At 44.9% G+C, this 22,446-nt stretch overlaps 1 protein-coding gene across 1 annotated transcript in view; it reads right to left on the reverse strand.

The window, feature by feature from the left end:
• HERPUD2 (HERPUD family member 2) overlaps positions 1 to 22,446 on the reverse strand; it is a 610,195-nt gene that overhangs the window by 540,044 nt on the left and 47,705 nt on the right. The window contains exon 2 of the mRNA XM_044065094.1: positions 1,887 to 1,964. Coding sequence (XP_043921029.1) covers positions 1,887 to 1,964 — 78 coding nt within the window. The remainder of the gene's footprint in view (positions 1 to 1,886; positions 1,965 to 22,446) is intronic.

Below are 22,446 nucleotides of genomic sequence, written 5' to 3' on the forward strand. Positions count from 1 at the left end.
AGGTCACATCCCTTCCCCTCTATCCCACAGATCCTTCTGATAGATTTTCTCTGGGCCACTTCCAGAAGCCCAAAGTCTCTTTCCTTGTACCCATATTACAATAATAGTTACCACCGAAAAAAATCTTTTCTTACCATTTAGTAATAAGTTTATGCGGCCCGAATTTAGAAAGTAGCCTTGAGTTTTGTTTAAGCCATCAAATGTGAACTAACCACGCACATAAGTGCAGTGTTGGCAGCATGCAAGACTACCAGGAGATCTCCAATGGAATTTGTAAACAGCCTAATTGGCCCAAGAACTGGTTTCGGACACCTTTGAAATCTGTAGAAAGCTTCTGCAACTCCCGCCTCTGTAAATTCTATTATTAGATCATTCTTAAACCAGTTTTAAGTGTTCTGATACATACTTAATACAGACAGCCTGCAAATAACACCTACATGGCTAAAGGCAGTAAAGCAGCATGATACCACATTTCTGTTGTTATATGCATTTGTTTAACTAAGATCAATGACTGGTACTATATTTACAAATAAGCCCTCCTAAAACCTACCGAGCTTGGCCTGATATACAATTAGGCTCAATATCATCTGTCAGCTATTGATGGGCTACTTGTTCCAGTCTTCTTGCCATACAATTTAAAAATGTTATTGTCCTAAAAATGAAGGCTTAAAAGATTTTCCACCATTTATGAAGAAGCAGAATGCAGCCCTCTTCAACTGGCTGGGTATCAAGCCTTCTCTCAAATGCTCCTGTTAATTAGACTGGATGCAGTTAGGTAAAGCAATGCTTAAAATGCAGATATTATTCCATCAGCCCACACAAAACAGCAACCCTTGATTTTTTGACAGAAACTTTCTTACACACCAGCAATACTCACGTCCTTTAAGCAGAAGAGATGCTTACTGCCACACTCTGATTAAGATATGCTAGAACTTGTTGAAACAGTCCTTTCAAAATAATTTTAATAACTTACTATTCCCTGATAAATTAAGGGCTGGTGAGGGGTTCCAGTGTTTGCTAGGACAGAGTAACTTGTTTCATAACTTCAAAAATATTTTGGGGATATGGAGTTGCACTGCTTTTTATTATCAAATAAACCTTTCTCATTGAGTTTTGATGAAAAATTTGTTTTCACAGTGGAGTTACTTGTTCTTAAAGAAAGAAGCCTGGGACTTACTAAAAAGTTCTTTTGCCCATGTTATGACTTGTTGATAATCAAGCTTTTTAGAGTGCTAGACATCAAGGCAAAAACAGGCATTTAAAAGCTTTTTCTTGTATCAAGCTACTATTTATTCCTAAAATCATACTATATTTCAGGTTTCTCACATAAAAACAGTCATCCAGTTTTTTTTTTTTTTTTTTATCTACTCCACTGAATCCAGCTGACTCCACAAATTTAACCAGCTCCCATTAATAATGAGAGATAAGTCACTGAGCCTTCAACTTGCAATATAAGGCTTTCTACAGTATGACCTAACCTACAATACCTCTAGACATGTATTTAGTGTCCCCAGTGGTTGGCCAGCTCACAATTTAACATGAAATGTGTTGCAACCTTTTGCAACCTCCCCCCCCCCCCCTTACCCTTACCTATGCTGAAAGCTCTCAGAACAGTTAATCCAGTCCTCAAAAAGGCTGCAGTGAAATAGGACTCTGGAATCCTTCTCCTAGCCACAGTGGCAAACCAACCACCATTGATCACCGCTATATCCTTTCAGTTAGTTACATGAACATGGGCTGCTTTTCAATCCAAAGTAACCAATATGAAGAATATCCCCCTCGATGCTACAGGGTTAGCCAATTGTCTTTAAGATAAGAATTAGTCTACTTGAAAACAACCACAAAACAAAATATCATACAAAATTGCAACAACAAAAAAAGTTTACCTTCCTGAAAACATCTTTCAGCTGTAAATGGTCAAGAAGCAATCTTCCTGAATAGACTAGCCTTTGATCCCTGGAAAGCTAGAAGACAAAAGATAATAAATAAGACACAGTGTGTTAAACAGTTAGCAATCACAGAGATAGCATTTCAAGTGAGATGACACTTCAATTAACAACCCCTATATGTCAGCCTTAGAAGGTTACCGCTACCAAAACTATCAAACAAATATTAGACTGCTTTTCTTCACAATATAGTTGAAAATACATCTCAAGAAAGTTCAAAATAGCATGGTGCTTGGAGGCTGACACAGTATGGTATCATTCTTCTTATTCCATGATGAGCACCAAGACCCAAAAATGGTAAAAATCGTACTTGACAAGTAGCTTCTGAGGAGCAGCCAAGACAAAATAGGGACAATTTTCAAATATTGATCTTATAAACTTAGAAAATTGATAGAATAAAAGGTTTTGTGTAGTGTTACCGTGTATTTTCTGAAGAATAGGACGTTTGAAATTCAAATGCCTGTCATTATTTACTACAAAAATCCAGGAAACCACAGATTTTATGAGGAACAGAACAAGAACAAAAATATGAGACAAAAATCTGCAGTGGGGTAGGGAATTCAGTCTCTTGCTACATGTGTCCAAGGTACAGGGTTTGAGTTTGAGCCTGAGAAACTCTAGCCACCACGAATATGGAATTGGGGCATATTACACACACACACAGACAAAGAGTATATATTCCCTTGCAGCGAGATTACAGAAATCTTAAGTTCTAATGGACTAGCCACGACATATCTTGGTGAAAGGACATTTTGTTTTAACTGTACTTTTTTTTATGTGCATCTGCTAGGGACTCCCTGGGGTTCCTCCATGGTATTGCTTTATAATTGGTTAAGAAAATTAGAATACTTTGCTTCTCTCATATCCTTTACTTAAATGGTGTTTTCATAGTATTCCTTAAAGTGTACATAACTAGCCCATATGTTTATAGCCAAAGAGGAGTTATCGTTTGTTATCCCATGTATTTGGCAAACACACTGAATTACTGTCAGTTGAATGTTTTTGTATATATGTATTTATATAGGTTTGTTTGTTTGTTTACCTAGGTACCGCACTAATCTCAGTGGAACAATTTCAGGTTTAGCCCAGTTTAAATTAGAATAATATAGGAGTATTAAAAAGAAATTAATAATCACAGCGATACATGAGAAGTAAAAGCAAAGCAAGATATCAAAAACACAATAACAGTAGTGGCAGAGTAACTAACACACGCACACACACACGCACACACACACACACACACACACACACACACACACACACACACACACACACACACACACAGTACATATTCCCTTGCAGCGAACCCGGGTCTGAGAAAAACATACTTGCAGCTGCTAATTACAGCAGTGAGAAAAAACATCAGTTTCCCCATGCAGCTGCAGAGTCCCGAGATTACAGAAGTCCGTGAGAACACACACGGGTCCAAGAAAACCATGCTTGCAGGGAGTAAAAATATCAGTTCCCCCTTGCAGCTATGGAGTTCCGAGATTACAGAAGTCCGTGAGAACACACACACCAGGGTTACTTACCTATCAGTTCCCCCTTGCAGCTGCTGAGTCCCGAGATTACAGAAGTCTGTGAGAAGACACACCAACGTTAGTTACCTGGAAGCAGCAAAGTCCAGAGATTGCAGAAAGCCATACTTGCAGCTGCTAATTACAGCAGCGAGAAAAAATATCAGTTCCCCCCTTGCAGCTGCATAGTCTCGAGATTACAGAAGTCCGTGACAACACACACACACGGTTCAGAGAAAACCATGCTTGTAGCGAGAAAAAACATTAGTTCTCCCCTTGCAGCTGCTGAGTCCTGAGATTACAGCAGCAGTAGTGAGGCAAACAAAATCCTGAGACCTGTCCAATTGCATTAGTGAGTCGAGCCCGGGTCCGAGAAAACCATGCTTGCAGCTGCTAATTACAGCAGCGAGAAAAAACATCAGTTTCCCCTTGCAGCTGCTGAGTCCCGCGATTGCAGCAGTAGTGAGACAAACAAAAAGTCTGTGTCAGAGAGTGTGTGTCAAATATGAGCCAGGAGTCAATCAGTTGCTATCTATGCTGACTGGGAGACAATTAGTTGTTATCTAGACCACACACGTTGCAGTCCATTCTCCTTCCAGTCTATGCAGTTTGTAACCACATAGACTTCTGGGCATCTACACTGATGCCTTCTCTTTGTAATCCGGACTGGTTAGACAGCAGTCCGGATAGGAGTTCCAGTTCCAGGACTTTTCATTTTACAGCTGTAGTTTTCTGTTCTTTTCATTACATCTGGGGGGGGTGCACCTGGCTGCCCCTAAACTGTTTCTAGAGTCCACCCCTTTCCAAAAAGCAGCAGAAGCAGCTATAGCACTGATAGAATGGACTCTGACTTTGCCTTGAAGTAACTAGTTATGATGGAAATAACAAAACTGAGCAGTATGGAACAACCATTTTGAAACCATCTGTTTTGATATCTGATATGGTGTGACCCTTTTTCTAACCATTATAAACAATGAACAATTGATTAGAAGCTCCATAGTCCTTTGTCTTTTCAATGTAATAATCACAGTTGTGAGGACATTCAGTGTGTGTAAACTTCTCCCTCCCTTAATTTTTGGTTCAGGAAAGAATACAGGGAGATGAAAATATTTGATTTAAAGTGAATTCAGAAACCACTTTTGGCATAAAAGAATAATTAGTTCTTAAGGATACCCTACAGGGTTGAGTCACCATAACAGATACTCTTCTAGCAGAGATCAGAAGAATAAGCAACACTCTTTTTTTTCCATGTTACAAATGTTAAAATCAGCCCTGAGAGCTGGTTCAAAAGGGAAAAAAAAGTTATTCTAGTAAAGTTAAGTCCTACAGGGAAGCCAAACATTTTGTAGGTGGATGAATATGCAATAACCTTTTCAGAAACTACTTTACTTGAGATAAAAGAAGAAAGAGGCATTCATAGGTAAGCAGAAATTTGAAAGATGAAGCTTAATTGAAGAGTAAGAAAGGCCACAGCTCAATACAAAAACCCAAATAATGCAGAAACAAAGGAGTATGAGCCTTACAAGGATCATGGCTCATTATGTGGCACAGACTAGAAATTTCTTCCACATAGCCATGCGATTTTCTAGTATCACGTTTCTTAGCCTCCTTTAATACTTCCTACAAGTCCACTCTGAAAATGGGTACCTAAAATGCATTAAAATTCTGTCATCTAGGCTGTGAGCTGAAGAACATAACAGTTGCGGTGAATCAGACAGCTACTGTCCTGTGTAAGTCCATCCTGTGAGGAAGCTTGTGGTAATTACTCTTGGACCATTTTCAACAGAAGGAACGACTTTTGTCTGGGCCAAAAGGGAGCTACCAGATCTAAAAGGACTTTGTTTATCGGAGGAAAGGGTTGAAAAGCATACGTGAACATTTCCATCTAGGAGAAGGAAAAGGTGTCTGTCTTCCAGGCCTTTATGCAGCATGTCCAGGACCAGAACTTCTTTATCTGTCAGTCGTGGATGGAGGCAAACACATCTACTTGAGTAGCTCCCTACAGGTGAATAATCTCCTGGAAGACCCCAGGATTCAACATCAATTCATGGCGATCTGTCCTGGTCCTGCTCAGCTCATCTCCCACAAACATCTGCTCTGAAGGAATCTAAGTAGCTTATAGAGATAAACTGAGACAATTTCCAGGCTAGCACTGCCAATATATAAAAAGAGGATAAAATCTGCTCCCCCCATGTACCATGTGTGACAGAGAGCACTCCCTGCGATGACTCCAGGGATGGTTCAGTGTTTTGTGACTATTTAATGATGCCATCATTTATTTGACAGTTATGTGCTTCTGTTTGTCCTGGTGGTTCCAAAAACCCTGTAAACATCACCCCTTTGGGAATCCTTCCCTTTGCAAAATCTGATGCTTTTGTGGATACAAATTAAGAAAGGGATGGCAGACCTAGACTGAACGACAACTGATTTGCCCACTGCTGAAGTTTCTTCTTGACAAAACTCAAAAGCAAAATTTGGAAGGAGATGGGATGCTGGTGTTAAGTCCAAACTGATTTGAAAAAACAAGAATTTTTCTCATAAGTAACCTGGCTAGAATTATTAGAATTACAGAAGCCATAAAACCTAGTGTCCCGAGATACTGATTTGCTGTTATGCGATTTTGGAGGGAAAAGCTCGGGAAATGTTTTTTGCAAAACTCAATTTGTCCTAAGGAAGGGAAGCCATCGTAAAGCATGCATCCAGAAGACAGCCTACGATAGGACTGTGATACGATTTTCTAGGTTTTGCTGAAATCCTAGGTTGTGAAGAAGATTGGTTCCATAGAGAAGAGGTTCTTGATAACCTGGAAAGGAGTCTGCAAAGATAAGGCAGTCACTTAAAAAGGGGAAAAATATGTATGTCCTGTAATCTGTAAAAGGCTAATACAGGTGCTAGACACTTTGTAAACACTTCCGGAACAGGTGACAAACCAAACAGTAAAGCAGAAAACTGAAAATGTAAACAAGACACACAAAATCTAAAAGCCTGAAGCTGCTGCAAATTGGAAGATGATGGCAAGCATCTTTTTAAGGATAGGACTGAGCTGTAACTGACAAAGAGAGCATATTTTGAACTTTGGGATCTTGGTGTGCAGATTTACATTGCAGAGGTCCAATACTGGCCACAAGGTTGCCTCTTTCTTGGGTATTATAAATATCTTTGAATACAATGCTTCTCCTATTTGCTCCAGTGAGACAGGCTCTTACTCCCTGAGAAAGCATACTGTTTAGAATAAGAGGAAAAAGGTAGTTTTGACTGATGCAATGAAAAGGAATCCCATAGAGCAGGAGAAGAGAGTACCGCTGTCATCTGTATCCTTCCTGAATTATTTCTGGAAACTGTGTGTCTGAAGCAACCTGGTGCCAAAGAGGAAGGTTTTTGAGAGAGAATTAAAGGGTTGCTAAGGTGGTGAAGGTATGGGGGGCTAGTGATGGGGGTACAGTCAATCTGCTCTTCTGGACTGCCCTTGCTGCCTTGCCACTGCTTTTTGAAAATTTGTTCATCACTCTTTTGTTCTGACTGCTAGAGGGCCTTGAACTAGAAGGGAAATTCCTGTTATATTTGGAGATATAGGCATTGAATAATCTGTGTAACATCTTGCAATAACTTTTTCCCTTTTCAAATTTCCCGAGGACAATCCAAACACCATCCCCGGGATTCATGAAGCTTGTGCAGGCGTAGCGTTGGCGTTCCAACACCAAATATGTCCATCGAGCGATTTAGGTACGAGCCGTTTCCACGTGCACTACCAGCATACGCCAGAGCTGCGCAGCTCCCGGCTCATGTATGCTAATTACCCAATGCACAGCAGTGTAGCATGCAAATGAAGGTATAAAGCGATTCATGAAGTGGTGCAGGCGTAGCGTAAGCATGCAGAAATGTAAAACAAAAATAACGGTTTACATTTTTCAAACATAAAATCGGAGCCATGAAAGCGGACCAAACTTACATATTATAATGTTAATAAATGCCAATGGCTAAATATATAGCCAATGGCATAAAAAAACATGCACAACACATAAAAAATAACATTTAATGTCATGGCCACACTAACACAAAGTAAAATCGCAGTGCAGCGGTGCACAAACGGGATCACAATGGAAATATATTTATATGTCATAAAACTGCAATGTAACACGTCATAAAATTCCCCATAATAGTCAATGGCAAGCATGCTACACCACAACCATGGCGCAAGGGTTGCTAAGGGTCTGTGACCGTGTTCTGCGCGATAACTAGGAATTAGTAGTCAATGCCATGCAAAGTAGTCAAGTAATACTGAATCGCAAAATCTCTGCCGGCGTAAGGATGTACCTCACAGCGTAGCGGTACAACACCAAGTTGTGGCCTGGAGATAATCATGACATCAACAGAGGGGTGTGCCACCTTAGCTGTAAGCACATTGGAGTATTGCTAATCTGGGTTGCCTGTTGCTAAGCAAAGCCGCAGGATAGGGGTGTGGAAGTAGCTATAGCCTTGCTTAGCTGACAGCAGACAAGGTGACCAAAAGTGCATGTGAACGTGGATGAAAACGCGCTCGAAACCTGGTAAAAGGCTGTGCGCGGCTTGTACCACAGCTGAAACAGGACGTTTATGGGAAGACAATAAGGAAATGCAGCAGCATGGTAATTGGAGTACAAATGAGTAATTAACACATAGGAACTCACAGTGGGCCATTGATAACAGCTAACAAGGCTGCTAGCAGCTACCTGCAGAACAGGAAAGGGGAGGTGCCGTACTGCAAAGAAAAGAGAACTGTAACAGCAGAACAAAGCATACCTGCAGTAGATCAGCTACATAACACATTTTGCAAACCCATCCTGGGTTGGGAAAGTACAAAACAAGAAAGCAGGCAGCTGGATGCATGACTGACAATGGGAGGGAAATCGGGTTGAAAAGTGAAGTAAAGGGCAATAGATGAATCACGGCAGCCAAGTGTAATTCAACACCAAAGGCCTCACAATAGCAGTACCTGCTGTAAAACCCATAATTAAGATACCCTGCAGCAGGAATTGCACATACACACCCAATGACATCAGCAGCTTCCAAAGCACAATAGTATGAAAGCACCTCACACACACTTGTGTATTCCCAAACACTCTGCACCATCTGTGTAAACAGACGGGGAACTTTTAACATGTACATGTTAGGGGCTGCCATAGCTTTGATTCATCAGCATGTGTTGGAGACTGAAGGTGGTGTGGAGGATGATGCTGACAGCCACCTCAGGCACCGGAGGAGGAGAAGAGGAGTGTTCAGACCAAGGGTAATCTACCAGGGGCTAAATGATCTGGAGATAGTACAGCATTATAGGGTGGACAGGGACACCATACAGCAAATTGTTGAGCTGTGCCAGCCACGCCTCAGAACGAGAAATAACAGAGGGGAACCCATCCCAGTGGACACGAAGGTATGTGTAAGCTTGAGAATACTAACCACGGGTACCTTCCAAAGGCCAACTGGGGATATCCTTGGGGTCTCACAGGCATCAGCATCCAGGGTACTCCACCAGCTCCTGGATGCCATGTTACCAAATGCCAATGAGCACATATACTTCCCCCGAATGCAGGAGGAGTTGGCCAGCAATATGAGTCTCTTCCACCACGTGGCAGAATACCCGAAGGTACTGGGTGCAATAGACTGTACGCACATACACATCCAAGTCACCACCCGATGAGCAGGGTAGGTGCTACATAAACTGCAAGGGATACCCCTCCATCAACTGCCAGGTTGTGTGCAATGCCCAGGACATTATCATGGATGTGTGTGCTGGCAGCCCTGGAAGCTATAAGCTGCCAGGGGTGACATCCCTTATGGCCACCTGGTGGGGGATGCTGGCTATGCACTGGGACCGTGGATGATGACTCCCATCAGAAATGCACACACACCCATGCAAGAACGCCATAATGAGGCACACGCACAAACCAGAATCATCATAGAGCGTGTGTTTGGGATGCTGAAATCACGGTTTCGTTGCTTGGACATATCTGGTGGAGCCTTGCAGTACTCTCCAGGCACGTGTGCCCACATCTTCATAGTATGTGCCATACTACACAACATGATCCTACGGAGACAGCTGCAGCAGGGACAGAATGGTGAAGGCCCGCACAGACCACCAACATTGCCAAGGGCCCCACAGGCACAGAGGTACTTAGACCATGAACACCCTGAGCCAGCCCCAGTAGGCAGACGGAGGCATGCCCAGTATGCCCATGCCTTGGCAAAGAGGGAACGTATAGCACACACACTGACAGTGTAGGCACCTATGGACTGACACCCTTCTCCACCTGCACACACAGTAAACATGGATGGAACACACACAAGACCACCTGTAAATTGCCATGTATAGGTGGTCTACTGTGTGCATCCTACAGAGACAGCCCTCAACTACTGCAGACACAGCTGCTATTGGCACAAGGTAAGTCAACACCTGAACAGTAAATTAAGCTGTCAGCATGTGCTGACACTGTATGTATAGGTTCATAGGTACACAGGTAGGTATTTGGCTAACTGCCCGAGGCCAGTCATAAGCCTAGCCGAAATGTGTCAGCTGTCGCCACCCCATTGATTAACTAACTGTCCCCCTGTGAAGCACAGCCAATTGCATACCCATTGTTCCCCATCCAGTCTGCAAGGTGTCCCTGGAGTGTTAGTGATGGGCTCCATATAATGTAACCAGGGATGTAGTTCCAAAGCATGGGGGGTACCTGTGACAGGAATCAGTCACTCCAGCATCTTCCAGTTATGGGTGTGGCAAGGTTTAGCTCATAACAGTGTGTGGCTCACTGTGACATGGATTTCCATAGGTGGAGCATATCCATTAAGCCTGACTTGGACATGGCTTTGTTGGGCAGCAAAGATCATCTTTGAGTAAACGAGATGCCACTGGAGTAATGCAAGAGTTCATGCAGTCTGACAGCATAGGACACATGTCTAAGGCCAGTAATGCTCTTGGCGAGGTATGTTCGTGGATCCTCCAGCTGTTGGATGTGTCTTCTGAGGTACATCCCAAATGGGTTATCATACTCGATGGGATTGACGAGTGATGAGTAAAGGGGCACAATAACCTCAGTATGTCTAGATGAAAACCCTTAAGTAATCAGACGGCCTAATTACTGTGGAGATATGATTGTCAAAGGAGAGTTCACTATCTAATGTAGTCCCCACATACCCATTACCCCAGCTGTATTAAAGTGGCTGCCATTCATGTGCTACCATGTGGGTCGCTAGTTTTCCCAACATGGAATGACCATGCAGTTCATGGCCTTCAGCTGGAGACCATGACTGTGACATCCTGTGCTGATCTATGTGAGGCCCCTTGAAGGATGTCTGTGACAGCTGGACTGTCAATTATGGCCCCCAGTTTGCAATAATCACCAAACACAGTTTGCTGTAGTCCACTTGTGTTTGTCTGTACCTCTCAGAAGTATATGGCAAACAGTAGGGGTCCCAGGACTGAGTCTTGTGGGACACCAGTTGTGACTGGTTAAGAGTTGGACCTGGAGGTTGCTAGGCTTACCATGTGGGTTCTGTGTGTAAGCCTGTTGGCAACCAAACGTGATGTATGGGTGTATGTACTGGCTGGCGAGTTTATAAACAATACCCGAGTGGGGAATGGTGTCATAATCCTTAGCAAGGTCCAGGTAGTATATTTGAACTACAACACCACACACCTAAAGTCTAGGTGACTGTAAGACATCAAACAGGTTCAGTAGGCATGATCTGCACTCATCAAGCAGACCTGGGTTGGGTCGAGTGTCTGGAGGTTCCCAATGTCTCTGTTAATGAGTTCCATGATGATGCACTCCATAGCCTTGCAGACCAGGCTAGTCAGGCTTATAGGGCAATAGTTCTCGGGGTCCGTTGTGAAGCCGCCTTTGTGGAGTGGGATCACTGTTGTTGTGCACCACTCTGTGGGTATGTAGCCTGTAGAGAGTCTGTGTTTGAACAGTGTGTTTAGGTGAGGGGTTAGTTCATTTGGAGCTCATGTAAGACACAGCCTGGGACACTGTCCGGTCCCATTGAGGCTGTATCTGTGGCTTTGGATAGGGCTGTTTTATCCTGTGTGTCAGTGGTTGCCGGGGCAATAAATTCTTCTGGTATGGTTAAGGGCCGTTTAGGGGTTGAGAGGGATGTGAAGTTTGCACTGAACATGTCTGCCAAAATGTTGGCAATATCAGTCGGTTCAGTGTATTTTGTGCCAGTCTGCACCAACTCTGAGCAGATCTGAGAGTTCCCACTTAGGTTCTTGACATAGCTAAACGTCACTTTGTGGTTGTCTGTAGGGTCCTTGGGAAATGTCTTTTGAAGCTAGCCTTGGATAATTTCATGAGAAATCATCGTTTCTTGCTGATACTGATCAGGGATGTCTGTCCTTCTAGGGATTTCGCTCTTATCTGTACTTGTTACCTCCTACTATTGTAGAGCCTGTGTACGGCAGGGGTCCACCAGACCGGTTCCCTGTTCTTGGAGGAGTGAGTCTAGGTTAGACTTGGGATAGCACGATCCATGCATTCCTGCAGATGATCACAGAGTGACTTTGTATAGGTTTCAGCATCTTGGACAGCATTGTCCATTGGCGTGGGGGCTGCGAACCATTCCACCTCGGGCATAAGCAACGTGAAGTCTGCTTTGGAAAAGATTTCCATGGTGGTTTCCTTGTTTGGGGCTGTGGGCGGAATGTGAATATCCAAAGTGATTAGTCTATGGTCTGATCTAACCAGCGAGGGGTTGTCGTCGAGTGTGGAACACTGGTCGGCCATGTTGGTGATGACCAGGTCCAATATGCTGTTCCCTCTGGTGGGGGTGTAGACCAGTTGTTCCAGGGCGTTTGAGTCGAGAAATTCTAGGAAGCGCTGGGAAAGGGAGTTAGTACCTGCGTAGTTCTCCCAGTTAATGTTTGGGTAGTTGACATCACCCGGTATTAGGGTGTTTGGTAGGACCCGCAAATTTCCCAGTGTCCCCGGAAATGCAGAATGTGGGTCCTGGGCATGGTGGGTGATCTGTAGCAAGCTACAATTCAGATTGCAGTGTTGTCCATTGTCAGTTGCACTTGGATGACCTCCGATGCATCGTGCTGCGTCACTAACCTGGAGGTGTGAGTATCCTTGATGAATATGGATACACCCCTGCCTTTTGTGTTCCAGTCTGGGTTCTGTGGCCGAAAGGTGTGGTATGAGTTATAGCCTGGTGGTGCTGAGGTGATCTCTGGAGCCTTAAACTGGGTGTCTGTTACTGCACAGATATCGATGTTCCCCATACTGAGGAGTGCCTCAAGTGTGTGCAAGGTGAGGTTTAGACATTCGGCTTTGAGTAGAAATACCCTCAGTCTCTGGTTACATGTGCTATGTATGGTGGTGGGTTTGTCTTATGAGCCTTACCTAAAAGTCCACCTTTCTACCACTGTTTGCAATCAATGACAGCTGTGCATGTGTACATGTTCTGCAAATGTGTACTGACCCTTGTTACACTGCTGTGCCAAATGGCTATGTGCACACCTACATAGAGTGGATATTGAAAGTAAAGACACACTGGTTGAACGTGTAGATTTGTGTAGCCTAACCTCTCATTGCCAGACTAACAGCTGCTTGGAAATATGTTGACAGTACTGGTAATGAAACAGGATGCATATCATCTTTAACTCCAGTGTGACATCTGCAGTAGGTGATTAAGATGTAGGAAACCGCTGCCCACGTGTAATAGCAGCTTCATAGGTGATGGCGTACACTATCTGATTATATCCTGATCATGTCGATAGTGGCAGCAGAGTCTATTGATATTTGACACTGTGTGGGGAGTGGGTGTCTGTGCCCAACAGAGCTTATGGTTCTGCTGGGTATGTGAGTTTATACCCAGACAATGATACAGCCCTGTTCACAATTGCATCATCTGTAATCAACTATCAGGAAGTGATGTGGCCCTCAGAGGGGGATTGCTACTAAAGGTAGCTACCATGTTGCTGTAATAGCTAGTGTTGCCACATCCATAACTCAAATATTTCCATGTGAGCATCACTGTCTAAAACATCTTCATAAGCAGTAAATATACTAAATACAGTACGTGGTACTTATACTGAATGCTCATGCAGGCATGTCCACTACTCAGCTACTGGTGTTTACTAATGTCAGCTTTGTGTATGTGGCCATCCTGGGGGACTGCATTCCCTATGCCATGTACACTGCAAAATCCGCCTAACACCACACCACACACATTGTCCGGGATGCAGCTACAGGGGTGATCCTGGAGGTAGTCCATACTACACCCATGACTGGACTAGACAGTCAAGAGGTGTAGGTTAACACATGCATCTCATCACCACAACCAACACATACCCTTACCAGAACACAGTAAGGACACACACACATTCCACCAGATATCAAACACATCCACAGAGGCCTCTAAGTATCTGGCCAAGCAAGAGGCCTCCCAAGTTAGAATAGACAGACAACAGAATACAAAGACTGCACGACATAGTTCGCATAATTGCGTCACACCTCAGAACACGTGGCTGGAAACATGGCCAACAGTACTCATCTGTGAACGCAAACCCTAGCACTATGTTACACTCCAAGCTATAGGAGGGCAAACATACTGTCAACTGCCTGTCTGCCATCACTAGCCACATACCCATACACTCCAACCACCTTTAGAACTATACACATGTCTCTGGCATATGCTATGTTGTTGTGGAGGACATGTGATGCAGTAGCCTGGACTGCATAGAAACACATGTAGGAACTGTAAGTTCATGTAGCCCATGCGGGTATGTCCCAAGGCCTGGGTAGCAATCTGCCAGTGGCCAGAATGATGCAGCAGTACAGAGACAAAGATTGTATTCCACAATCGTGACATTTACTGGTGTAATTCAAAGAGTATCCAGCATCTCTATGCCTGAGTTAACATGGCTGATTGGCAAACTTTGCCAGACAGGGTCTGCACCTGTCACCCCAGAGAATCTGGATACTGGCAACAGTCCATGCATCCCCTATAGAGCCCTCATCATGCCAGGTTCAAGTGAAAGTCCACTGGTGCAACAGGGACAGCCAAGAAATAAGCTGTGGGTCTTGCTACTAAATGATACAAATCAGGTACTCAATATGGACTCACAGCAATCTGTAACATGGAGAACATAACTGTGTAATGATTGAGATATGGTTCAACGCTTTGGAGAGCACCCTTGCATGACCATGTTATAACACATACCTCACTTCTTGGCCAACATCCTTTATTGGAACACATGGGCCACAGGTGTGTCCAACTTCCTGAGGGATATGTACACCCCCACGCAAGTTGCACTTGCACAACGTAAGATGCATTATGCTGAGCAACTACCTTTGTGCCAAAGTGTAATCCAAATAGCACCTTGTGACAGATCATCCACCATGCCTCAGAAATCAGAACGGTCATTGTGCTGTAATGGGGAATACCGGTTGTGAGACAGGTCACCATAATCATGGCCACTCAGCTATCCCATTATGATACAGACTCATCATGTACCAACACATGTGCTCAACGCATGTTGGATGTCATCAACACCAATGACCTGGATCACCATAGTCACACAAACAGGGCTAACAGTATACCACACATGGTCAGTCTTCAAAGTCAATGTTAAGAGTGAAGTAGTGACTGTCATGGCACTCATGCAAATGTACAATGCATGTGCAAATGCTGGGTCCTACACAAATGCACTTTAGGCACTGACATATGTGCAGTGATTGTGTCACTGAAACAGAAACAGGATTCAAACACAACCATGAAGGCAAACCGGTGGTACCCTGCCTTAAACTGTACCACAGAAGGTAGTAATTGTTGTAAGGGTCAACACACATGAGTGGAAGTTGATCCATGGTCAGCCTCAGTAAGATGCAGATACACCATATAATGCCACGCAACGCTACTGTGAAACTACTCATCCACATATTATGAGGCCAAACACAGAGGATTCCATAGCTTTGTCATGAAACATAATGGCAACAACAAGACCTGGTGTGCATCACAGCACTATGGCATGAGAGGTAGTGCACCTACAGAAATAGCACCTGTTCAGCCAGACAGGGTTCTGGATAACATAAACATAAACATACTGTCCCCCCCCCAACAGGTACACATTCATATATCCATGTACACTACAGAGACCCTGTAATAACAACTATGCAAGTACAAGCTGCACTCTCTAATGCCATACATACAGGCTGCATGGGACCTGTCCACATTCCAGGTTATATCCTACACAAATGTCAAAAAAATCTGCTCCCCACATAAACATCTCGTACAGTCATAGCTGCATGTCAAGCTGTGTACACACTCAATGGTGCACAGCAACAGTCATCTGTTAATGCTGTCAATATCCGAGGGACCCTGGTATGTGTACAGCTGACCTGGTTACAAACAGTGGTATCACTGCATTGCATAACACAATGTAACTGTGTCAGTACATGGGTACTCTGCACAGTTGTTGTAGGGCTAGGTACAGTCAACCAGTCAAAGGTTACTTGGTGTTGTTCCATTACATGTCATACCACATGTATGGATGTGTGTTGGTGATCTGAGGACATGGTGGTGTCTGAGGATTACATCCTAGAATGCAACTTTTGACACTGTGACCTGCACCTGGCTCATCTGTGATGATATATGTTGGAGTACTGGTCTGTACATGTGAGTAGCCATTATGAATGTGGGGACACCACCACCTGGAGTGGTCCGTACGAGTGCTATGGCCCACATGCCTGGTTCTGAGTTATATGGTGGTAGTGCTACTGTGCACAACAGAGCAGTCAGCCAGGTGTTCCTCACTGCACAGATGCCTGTATTCCCCATTGTAGGTACAACAGTGAGCAGTTGTGATTACGACAGCAACACATCTAGCACTGGTTAGCATAAACATACAATGCAATTGTCTTCTAGGTGTCAGGGTGTTATCCTGTGTTTAGGTCATATGCCTTGTAATGGCACAATATGGGCAAATGCGAACAAGGTATTATCAACACTCCCTTGAATCATGGATGCATGTGATTTGTGACAAAGGCTTGCCTTCTGTCAGTCATGTCATCCCAGACTGACAGACACTGGACAACCTTGTAATTACAGCAGGGCATTGGATCATTGTGTTGGTCAAGCAGTTGCCATTCCTAGCATGAAATCACTGCAAGTGGCAGTACTGTGCTTGTTATAGACTGATACATCTAAGATGTCAGAGAGCAGCAGGTGTTGTGTAGATGACCAGTGTCAGATACATGTAAAGCAGCGTTCCTGCTAACAATGACAACTACTAACACCGGAGACCATTACAACATGTTCTGTACGTCTAACTGTATGAGCATGGCCACTGTGGCCTTCTGTGTTTAGAATCAGAGTGCATCCTAAACAGCCCTGTACTACTAAGTGTATGAGCATGCCCAGTATAACCCTGTGTATTGGGACTCAGTGCATTCCAAACAGCCCTGTGCTACTAAGTGTGTGAGCATGCCCACTGACACCTTGTGTAAGTTATGTGCTACTGTGTGTATGAGCATGGCGAGTGAAACCCTATATAGTGATAGTAGTCTTCTATTCCACAGAAGGGCATAATCCTGTTTGGGATGGACTCCTACGGTAAACACACAGGTTCACAGCTATGTATAACGTAACTGTCAGCATCTCTGTTGATGTCCACAATCCTAGAAGGTCATGATGACTGCCTTGGAATGTGTAATTTCTGTGGCGCAACTCGTAACTGCGTAGTACTGTAATAGTGATCTGTAGATAGGCAGGTGTTCTGATCTCATCACTGGTGTGTGTGTGTGTGTGTGTGTGTGTGTGTGTGTGTGTGTGTGTGTGTGTGTGTGTGTGTGTGTCCGTCTGCCGGTGGACAGAACAATGCTTTTTAGAGCACTCTCACTCTGTACGATTCCTATACTCAGCTTTGGCAAGGCTGATGATGTCACCCACCTAAGAATACTCCTCTGGGATTGCTGTGACCCAGTAATCTCGATAGCGCATTCTGTAACTGCATAATGCTACAGTGTGATAAAGTAGTTAGGTCAGTGTTCTAATCCCAGACATGCCACCTGTGTGTGTGTGTGTGTGTGTGTGTGTGTGTGTGTGTGTGTGTGTGTCCGTCTGCCAGTGGACAGAAATAGAAGTTATGTTCTTACCATAACGTTCCATGTTAGTTGTCTTCTTCGCGCCTTCTTCTTGCTGGATGGGTTCGGAGCCGACCTCGGCTCCAACTCTAAAAGCTCGAGAGTTGGTTCCACCTCGAGGCTCCTATATCCCACAATGCTAGGCGTGAGTTACCTCAGATCTCGTTTGTAAGCTAGGCCCAGCTTATAATAGTAGCAGAATAACTAGAAACAAAATCCACCTCTATAAACAAGGGTGAAGAGAAGGGTGACCTACATCCTGATCTAGGAAATATGCACAGCAGAGCATATACCTAAAGTAAAGAGGTGGTAGAAAGAGAGGTCACAATCAAACTCCTCTAGGTCTGTCCAGGCCAGGGGAAGGAGGGTGGGGCCTTAAGAAGAAGGCGAGAAGAAGACAACTAACATGGAACGTTATGGTAAGAACATAACTTCTATATGTTAAGTTGTCTATCTCGCTTCATTCTTGCTGGATGGGACCGCGTCCTAGCACCTTGTCCTGGGTGGCCTAACGGAACAGACTCTTGAGAACAGTGGAACCAAAGTTAGCTCTATGCCTAGAAGCTAAATCCAACTTATAATGAGAAATGAAAGTGTGAGGAGTAGCCCAAGTAGCCGCTGCACAAATGGTGTCAATAGGTAGTCTGTCTTGGAAGGCTATAGAAGTAGCCAAAGCTCTGGTAGAATGGGCTTTAGGTTTGTTAGGCAGCTTTTGGTGTCTAATTTCATAAACAAGGAAATCAGAGATGTTAGCCATCTAGACAATGATACCTTTGAAACTGAAAGTCCCTTTCTGCCTTCTGCATAAGAGACAAACAGCTGGTCAGATTTTCTGAATTGTCTGGTTCTATCCAAATAGTACCTTAACTGACGATGAACATCTAGCCAATGCAATTTTTGTTCAGACCTGTTAGAATATTCTGGAAAAACACAGGAGATCAATGCTTTGATTTAGGTTAGGCCTTGAGGCTATCTTAGGTAAAAAGACGGGTTGGTTCGTAAAGATACCCTGTCCTTATGGAACAACAGATAAGGAGGTCGACAGCTGAGTGCATGAAGTTCTGAAACTCTTCTAGCTGAAGTAATAGCTACCAGAAAGAGTGTCTTCCATGATAGCAATTTTAAAGAACAGGAGGCTGCAGGTTCGATAAGGGAAAGAATCAAAGAACTAAGAACTAAATTTAGGTCCCAAGGAGGAGGAGGATTTCTTATAGGAGGTCTGAGTAGAAAAACTCCCTTCAAAAAGGCTTTACAAAGCTTGTGGGACATGATAGCAGACTCTGAAATGCCCACATGAAAGTTAGAAATAGCTGCCAATTGAACTTTAAGAGTAGAAGGAGATGAACCTGCATGGAAGAGTTCAGCTAGAAAATCAAGAACCATTTGGATGGAAGCAGTAAAAGGATCTATGTCCTTTCCTTGAGCCCAATAGGCGAAACGTTTCCACTTACTCAAATAAATCTTCCGAGTGGAAGATTTATGGGAAGCTATCAAAATATCTCGGACAGAGTGAGATATTTGAGGAAGCCTGGCTAAGGTTGGAATTGGAGGAACCAAGCAGTAAGGTTCAGAGAGGGAAGGGAGCGATGAAACTGACCCGACTGATGGATCAAAAGATCTGGAACTAGGTCCAGATGCCAAGGTCGCTCAACAGAAAATGATGTAGAAAGGGGAACCAAACCTGTCGAGGCCAGTAAGGAGCAATGAGGATCAACGAGGCCTTCTGAGCGATAGCTTTCTGTATCACTTGAGAGATTAGTGGGAAGGGAGGAAATGCATACAGAAGTCCCCGGGGCCAAACTTGGACTAGAGCGTCTCTGCTGGGCTGGCCTGGTAAAGGGAATAGGGTGAAATAATCTCTGCACTTGCTGTTTTGGGGAGTAGCAAAAAGGTCGCAAGGCTGACCCCACTTGAGAAAAATTTCTCTCACAACAGAGTCTTTCAGAGACCACTCGTGAGGCATGAGGATAGCTCTGCTCAATTTGTCCGTGATTTGATTGGACTTCCGGGGATGTGCGTTGCTATCAGAAACCGCTGAGAAGAAATCGCCCATTGCCACAGTCTGAGTGCTTCTCGACACAGGGGGTAGGACCTGGTTCCGCCTTGTTTGTTGATATACCACACTACAGACATATTGTCCATCTGGATTGCTATCGTTCCCAAGGGAAGAGAGTCTTGAAGGGCTTGCAACGCTAAAAGCACTGCTCTCATCTCTAGAACATTTATGTGCAAGTGGCATTCGTCTGGTTGCCGTGTGCCCTGGACAGTTCTGCCCTGATAATGCCCCCACCCGATCAGGGAGGCGTCCGTTGTCAGAGTAGCAACGGAGGAAGGAACAAAGGGTCTTCCCAATAAGAGCTGAGGGAAGACATCCACCACAGAAGATGATTTCTGCATGTTTGCGTAATCATGATGGTGTGGGACATCGGAAGTTGCTGGTATGACCATTGCGTGAAGAGCATCCATTGAAGGATTCTCATGTGGAATCTGACTAATGGAAGCAGAGGTATGGCAGCCGCCATAATCCCCAACACTTTCAGAACTAACCTGGCTTTGATTCTGTTGCTGCTGAAGAGGAGAGACCAGTTTGTGTATGTCTGTAATTCTCTGATCTGTTAGTCTGGCAGACATGTTGACTGTGTCTAGATTTGCGCCTATGAAGGTAATAGTACGACAAGGCGACAAAACAGACTTTTCGCAATTTATTGAAATGCCTAAATTTTGACAAATGCGAAAGGTGTAGTCCCTGGCCAACAGAAGAAGATGCTTGGTGGGAGCTGTGAGGAGCCAGTCGTCCAAATATGGAAACACCTGGAATCCTTGGCGTCTCAGGTGAGAAGCTACCACTGGCATGCATTTGGTAAACACCGGGGCAGTGGTGAGACCAAAGGGCAGGGCCCTGAATTGAAAATGACTGTTTCCCAGCCTGAAGCGGAGGAATCTTCTGGAGCGTCTGTTCATTTTTATGTGATAGTACGCATCCTGAAGGTCTATAGAGCACATCCAGTTTCCCTTTCCCAATAGGGGAAGGATGGACTGCAGCGTGACCATCCGAAATCTTGTTTTCTTGACTGATTTGTTCAAGATACTGAGATCCAAAATTGGTCTCCAGTCCCATGTTTTCTTTGGAACTAAAAAGAACCTGGAGTAGATTCCGGATCCTTGCTGGTCTGCTGGAACTGGCTGAATTGCTCTTTTTGCAAGCAGCCTTGAAATTTCCAAAGCTGCAAGATCCCTTTGAGCGGGTGGAACATCTGGAAGGGATTTTTTTTGATTGGTTTGGAATGCGAACGAAGGGAATGGAATAGCCTTCGGAAATGATGGACTGTACCCATTTGTCTTGAGTCAGGGATAGCCAGGCTTCTGAGTACAGTGACAATCTTCCCCCGACTGCCTCCGAAGGTGGGCAGTCGGGCAACACGGGATGTTGAAAGGGCTTATCAGAGAAAGCTTCTCGATTGCCCTGGTTCTGCGGACCCCCCCTGCCTCTAGGGCGACGTCTACCATTGTTGTTCCCCTCTGCCTCTGGCGGGAACCGACTCTGTCGTCAGGCGAAGTCCCTTGAGATTGCTTGGAACCACATTTTCCCACTTTTCTGGCCTTTGGGGTAAGGCCTAGAAGGAGTAGAAAAACGGACTCCGACGGCAGAAAGGGTCTTGCCATCCGTCTCGCACCTAGTCAAGGTTTCTTTCACTTGAGGACCAAAAAGAGATGATCCATCAAACGGGGAATTAGTGAAGGACGTTTTAAAGGGGTCCGCAAAGTTGCATAGCCGCATCCAGGCATGCCTGCGTAAGGCTACACCTGTCCCTGCGGCCCTGCTCGCTCCATCAGCTGCATACGAAAGGAGGCGCATGGAGGAGTTAGCTATGGAGTTCAGGGTAGCCAGCTGAGTGTTCATCTTGTCCTGAAAACCCGCAGCTGTAGGATCCTTCAACATGTCACTCGCTTCTTTGATCAAGTCTCTTTGAAGACGAGTAAAATGGCATAGGTAGTTCAGCGAATGCACTGCAAAGGTCGCTGATGAGAACATCCGCTTCCCGTACCTGTCCATAGACCTAGATTCCTTATTAGGTGGATGGACAGGCACTGAAGGATCAGCTAGTTCCTTCTTAGTGGCAGCAGCAACCACCATAGCATCCACAGAAACTCCTTGGTCAAAATTGTTTATCCGCTGGTGCCGTGATAAATTTTGAGGGTCTCCTGGGAGTGGGGTCCACTGAGTCAGGAGCCGTCCATGCCTTTTTTGCTACCACCTGCCTGAGGGGGTCAAAGGGGGGAGACACCCAGGAGGTGGAAGGGCGAGAGCCAAATGCCTCAAAGTACACAGATTCATCCTCCGAAGGGTTGAGGGCTGGCCAATTTCCCCTCTGCTTAAGGATTTCTAGAATGTCTGCAAATGAGACATCTTCAGAAGGGGAAGCGGGGAACCCTCGAATCCTCTAAATCCGTGTCAGAGGTGACGGACTCAGGTGAGTCTATGTGTTTCCTCTTACACTTTCTCTTCCGAGGGGGCTCTTCTGCCAATTCAGGAGAGGCCTCGGAAGAGGATGAGATCCCACAGGGGATTCCTGAGGAGCTGGCTCTCTGCGGTCTGGGATGAGGGAGTGAGTTGACTTGACCTGAGGCACCGAAGAGGGAGGCGACGGAGCCAACTGTGGAGTTGAACCAGGTTCCAACACACTCCGCATGACCTCGACGCACCCTGTCAGGCAGAGCCAGAGGTCCCCACTCCGAAAAGCTAAAACCTCCCTCGGCACCGACAGTGATGGCTCCGAGGCGATGTCGGAACCGAACTCACCAGCGCCGAAGCCCGAGAGGAGGCGGGGTCGGACAAGGGTCCGATGCCACTCACCCCTC

The sequence above is a fragment of the Protopterus annectens genome, chromosome 3.part0 (assembly GCF_019279795.1).
Source record: "Protopterus annectens isolate FY-2018-M chromosome 3.part0, PAN1.0, whole genome shotgun sequence".
Classification (NCBI taxonomy): domain Eukaryota; kingdom Metazoa; phylum Chordata; order Ceratodontiformes; family Protopteridae; genus Protopterus; species Protopterus annectens.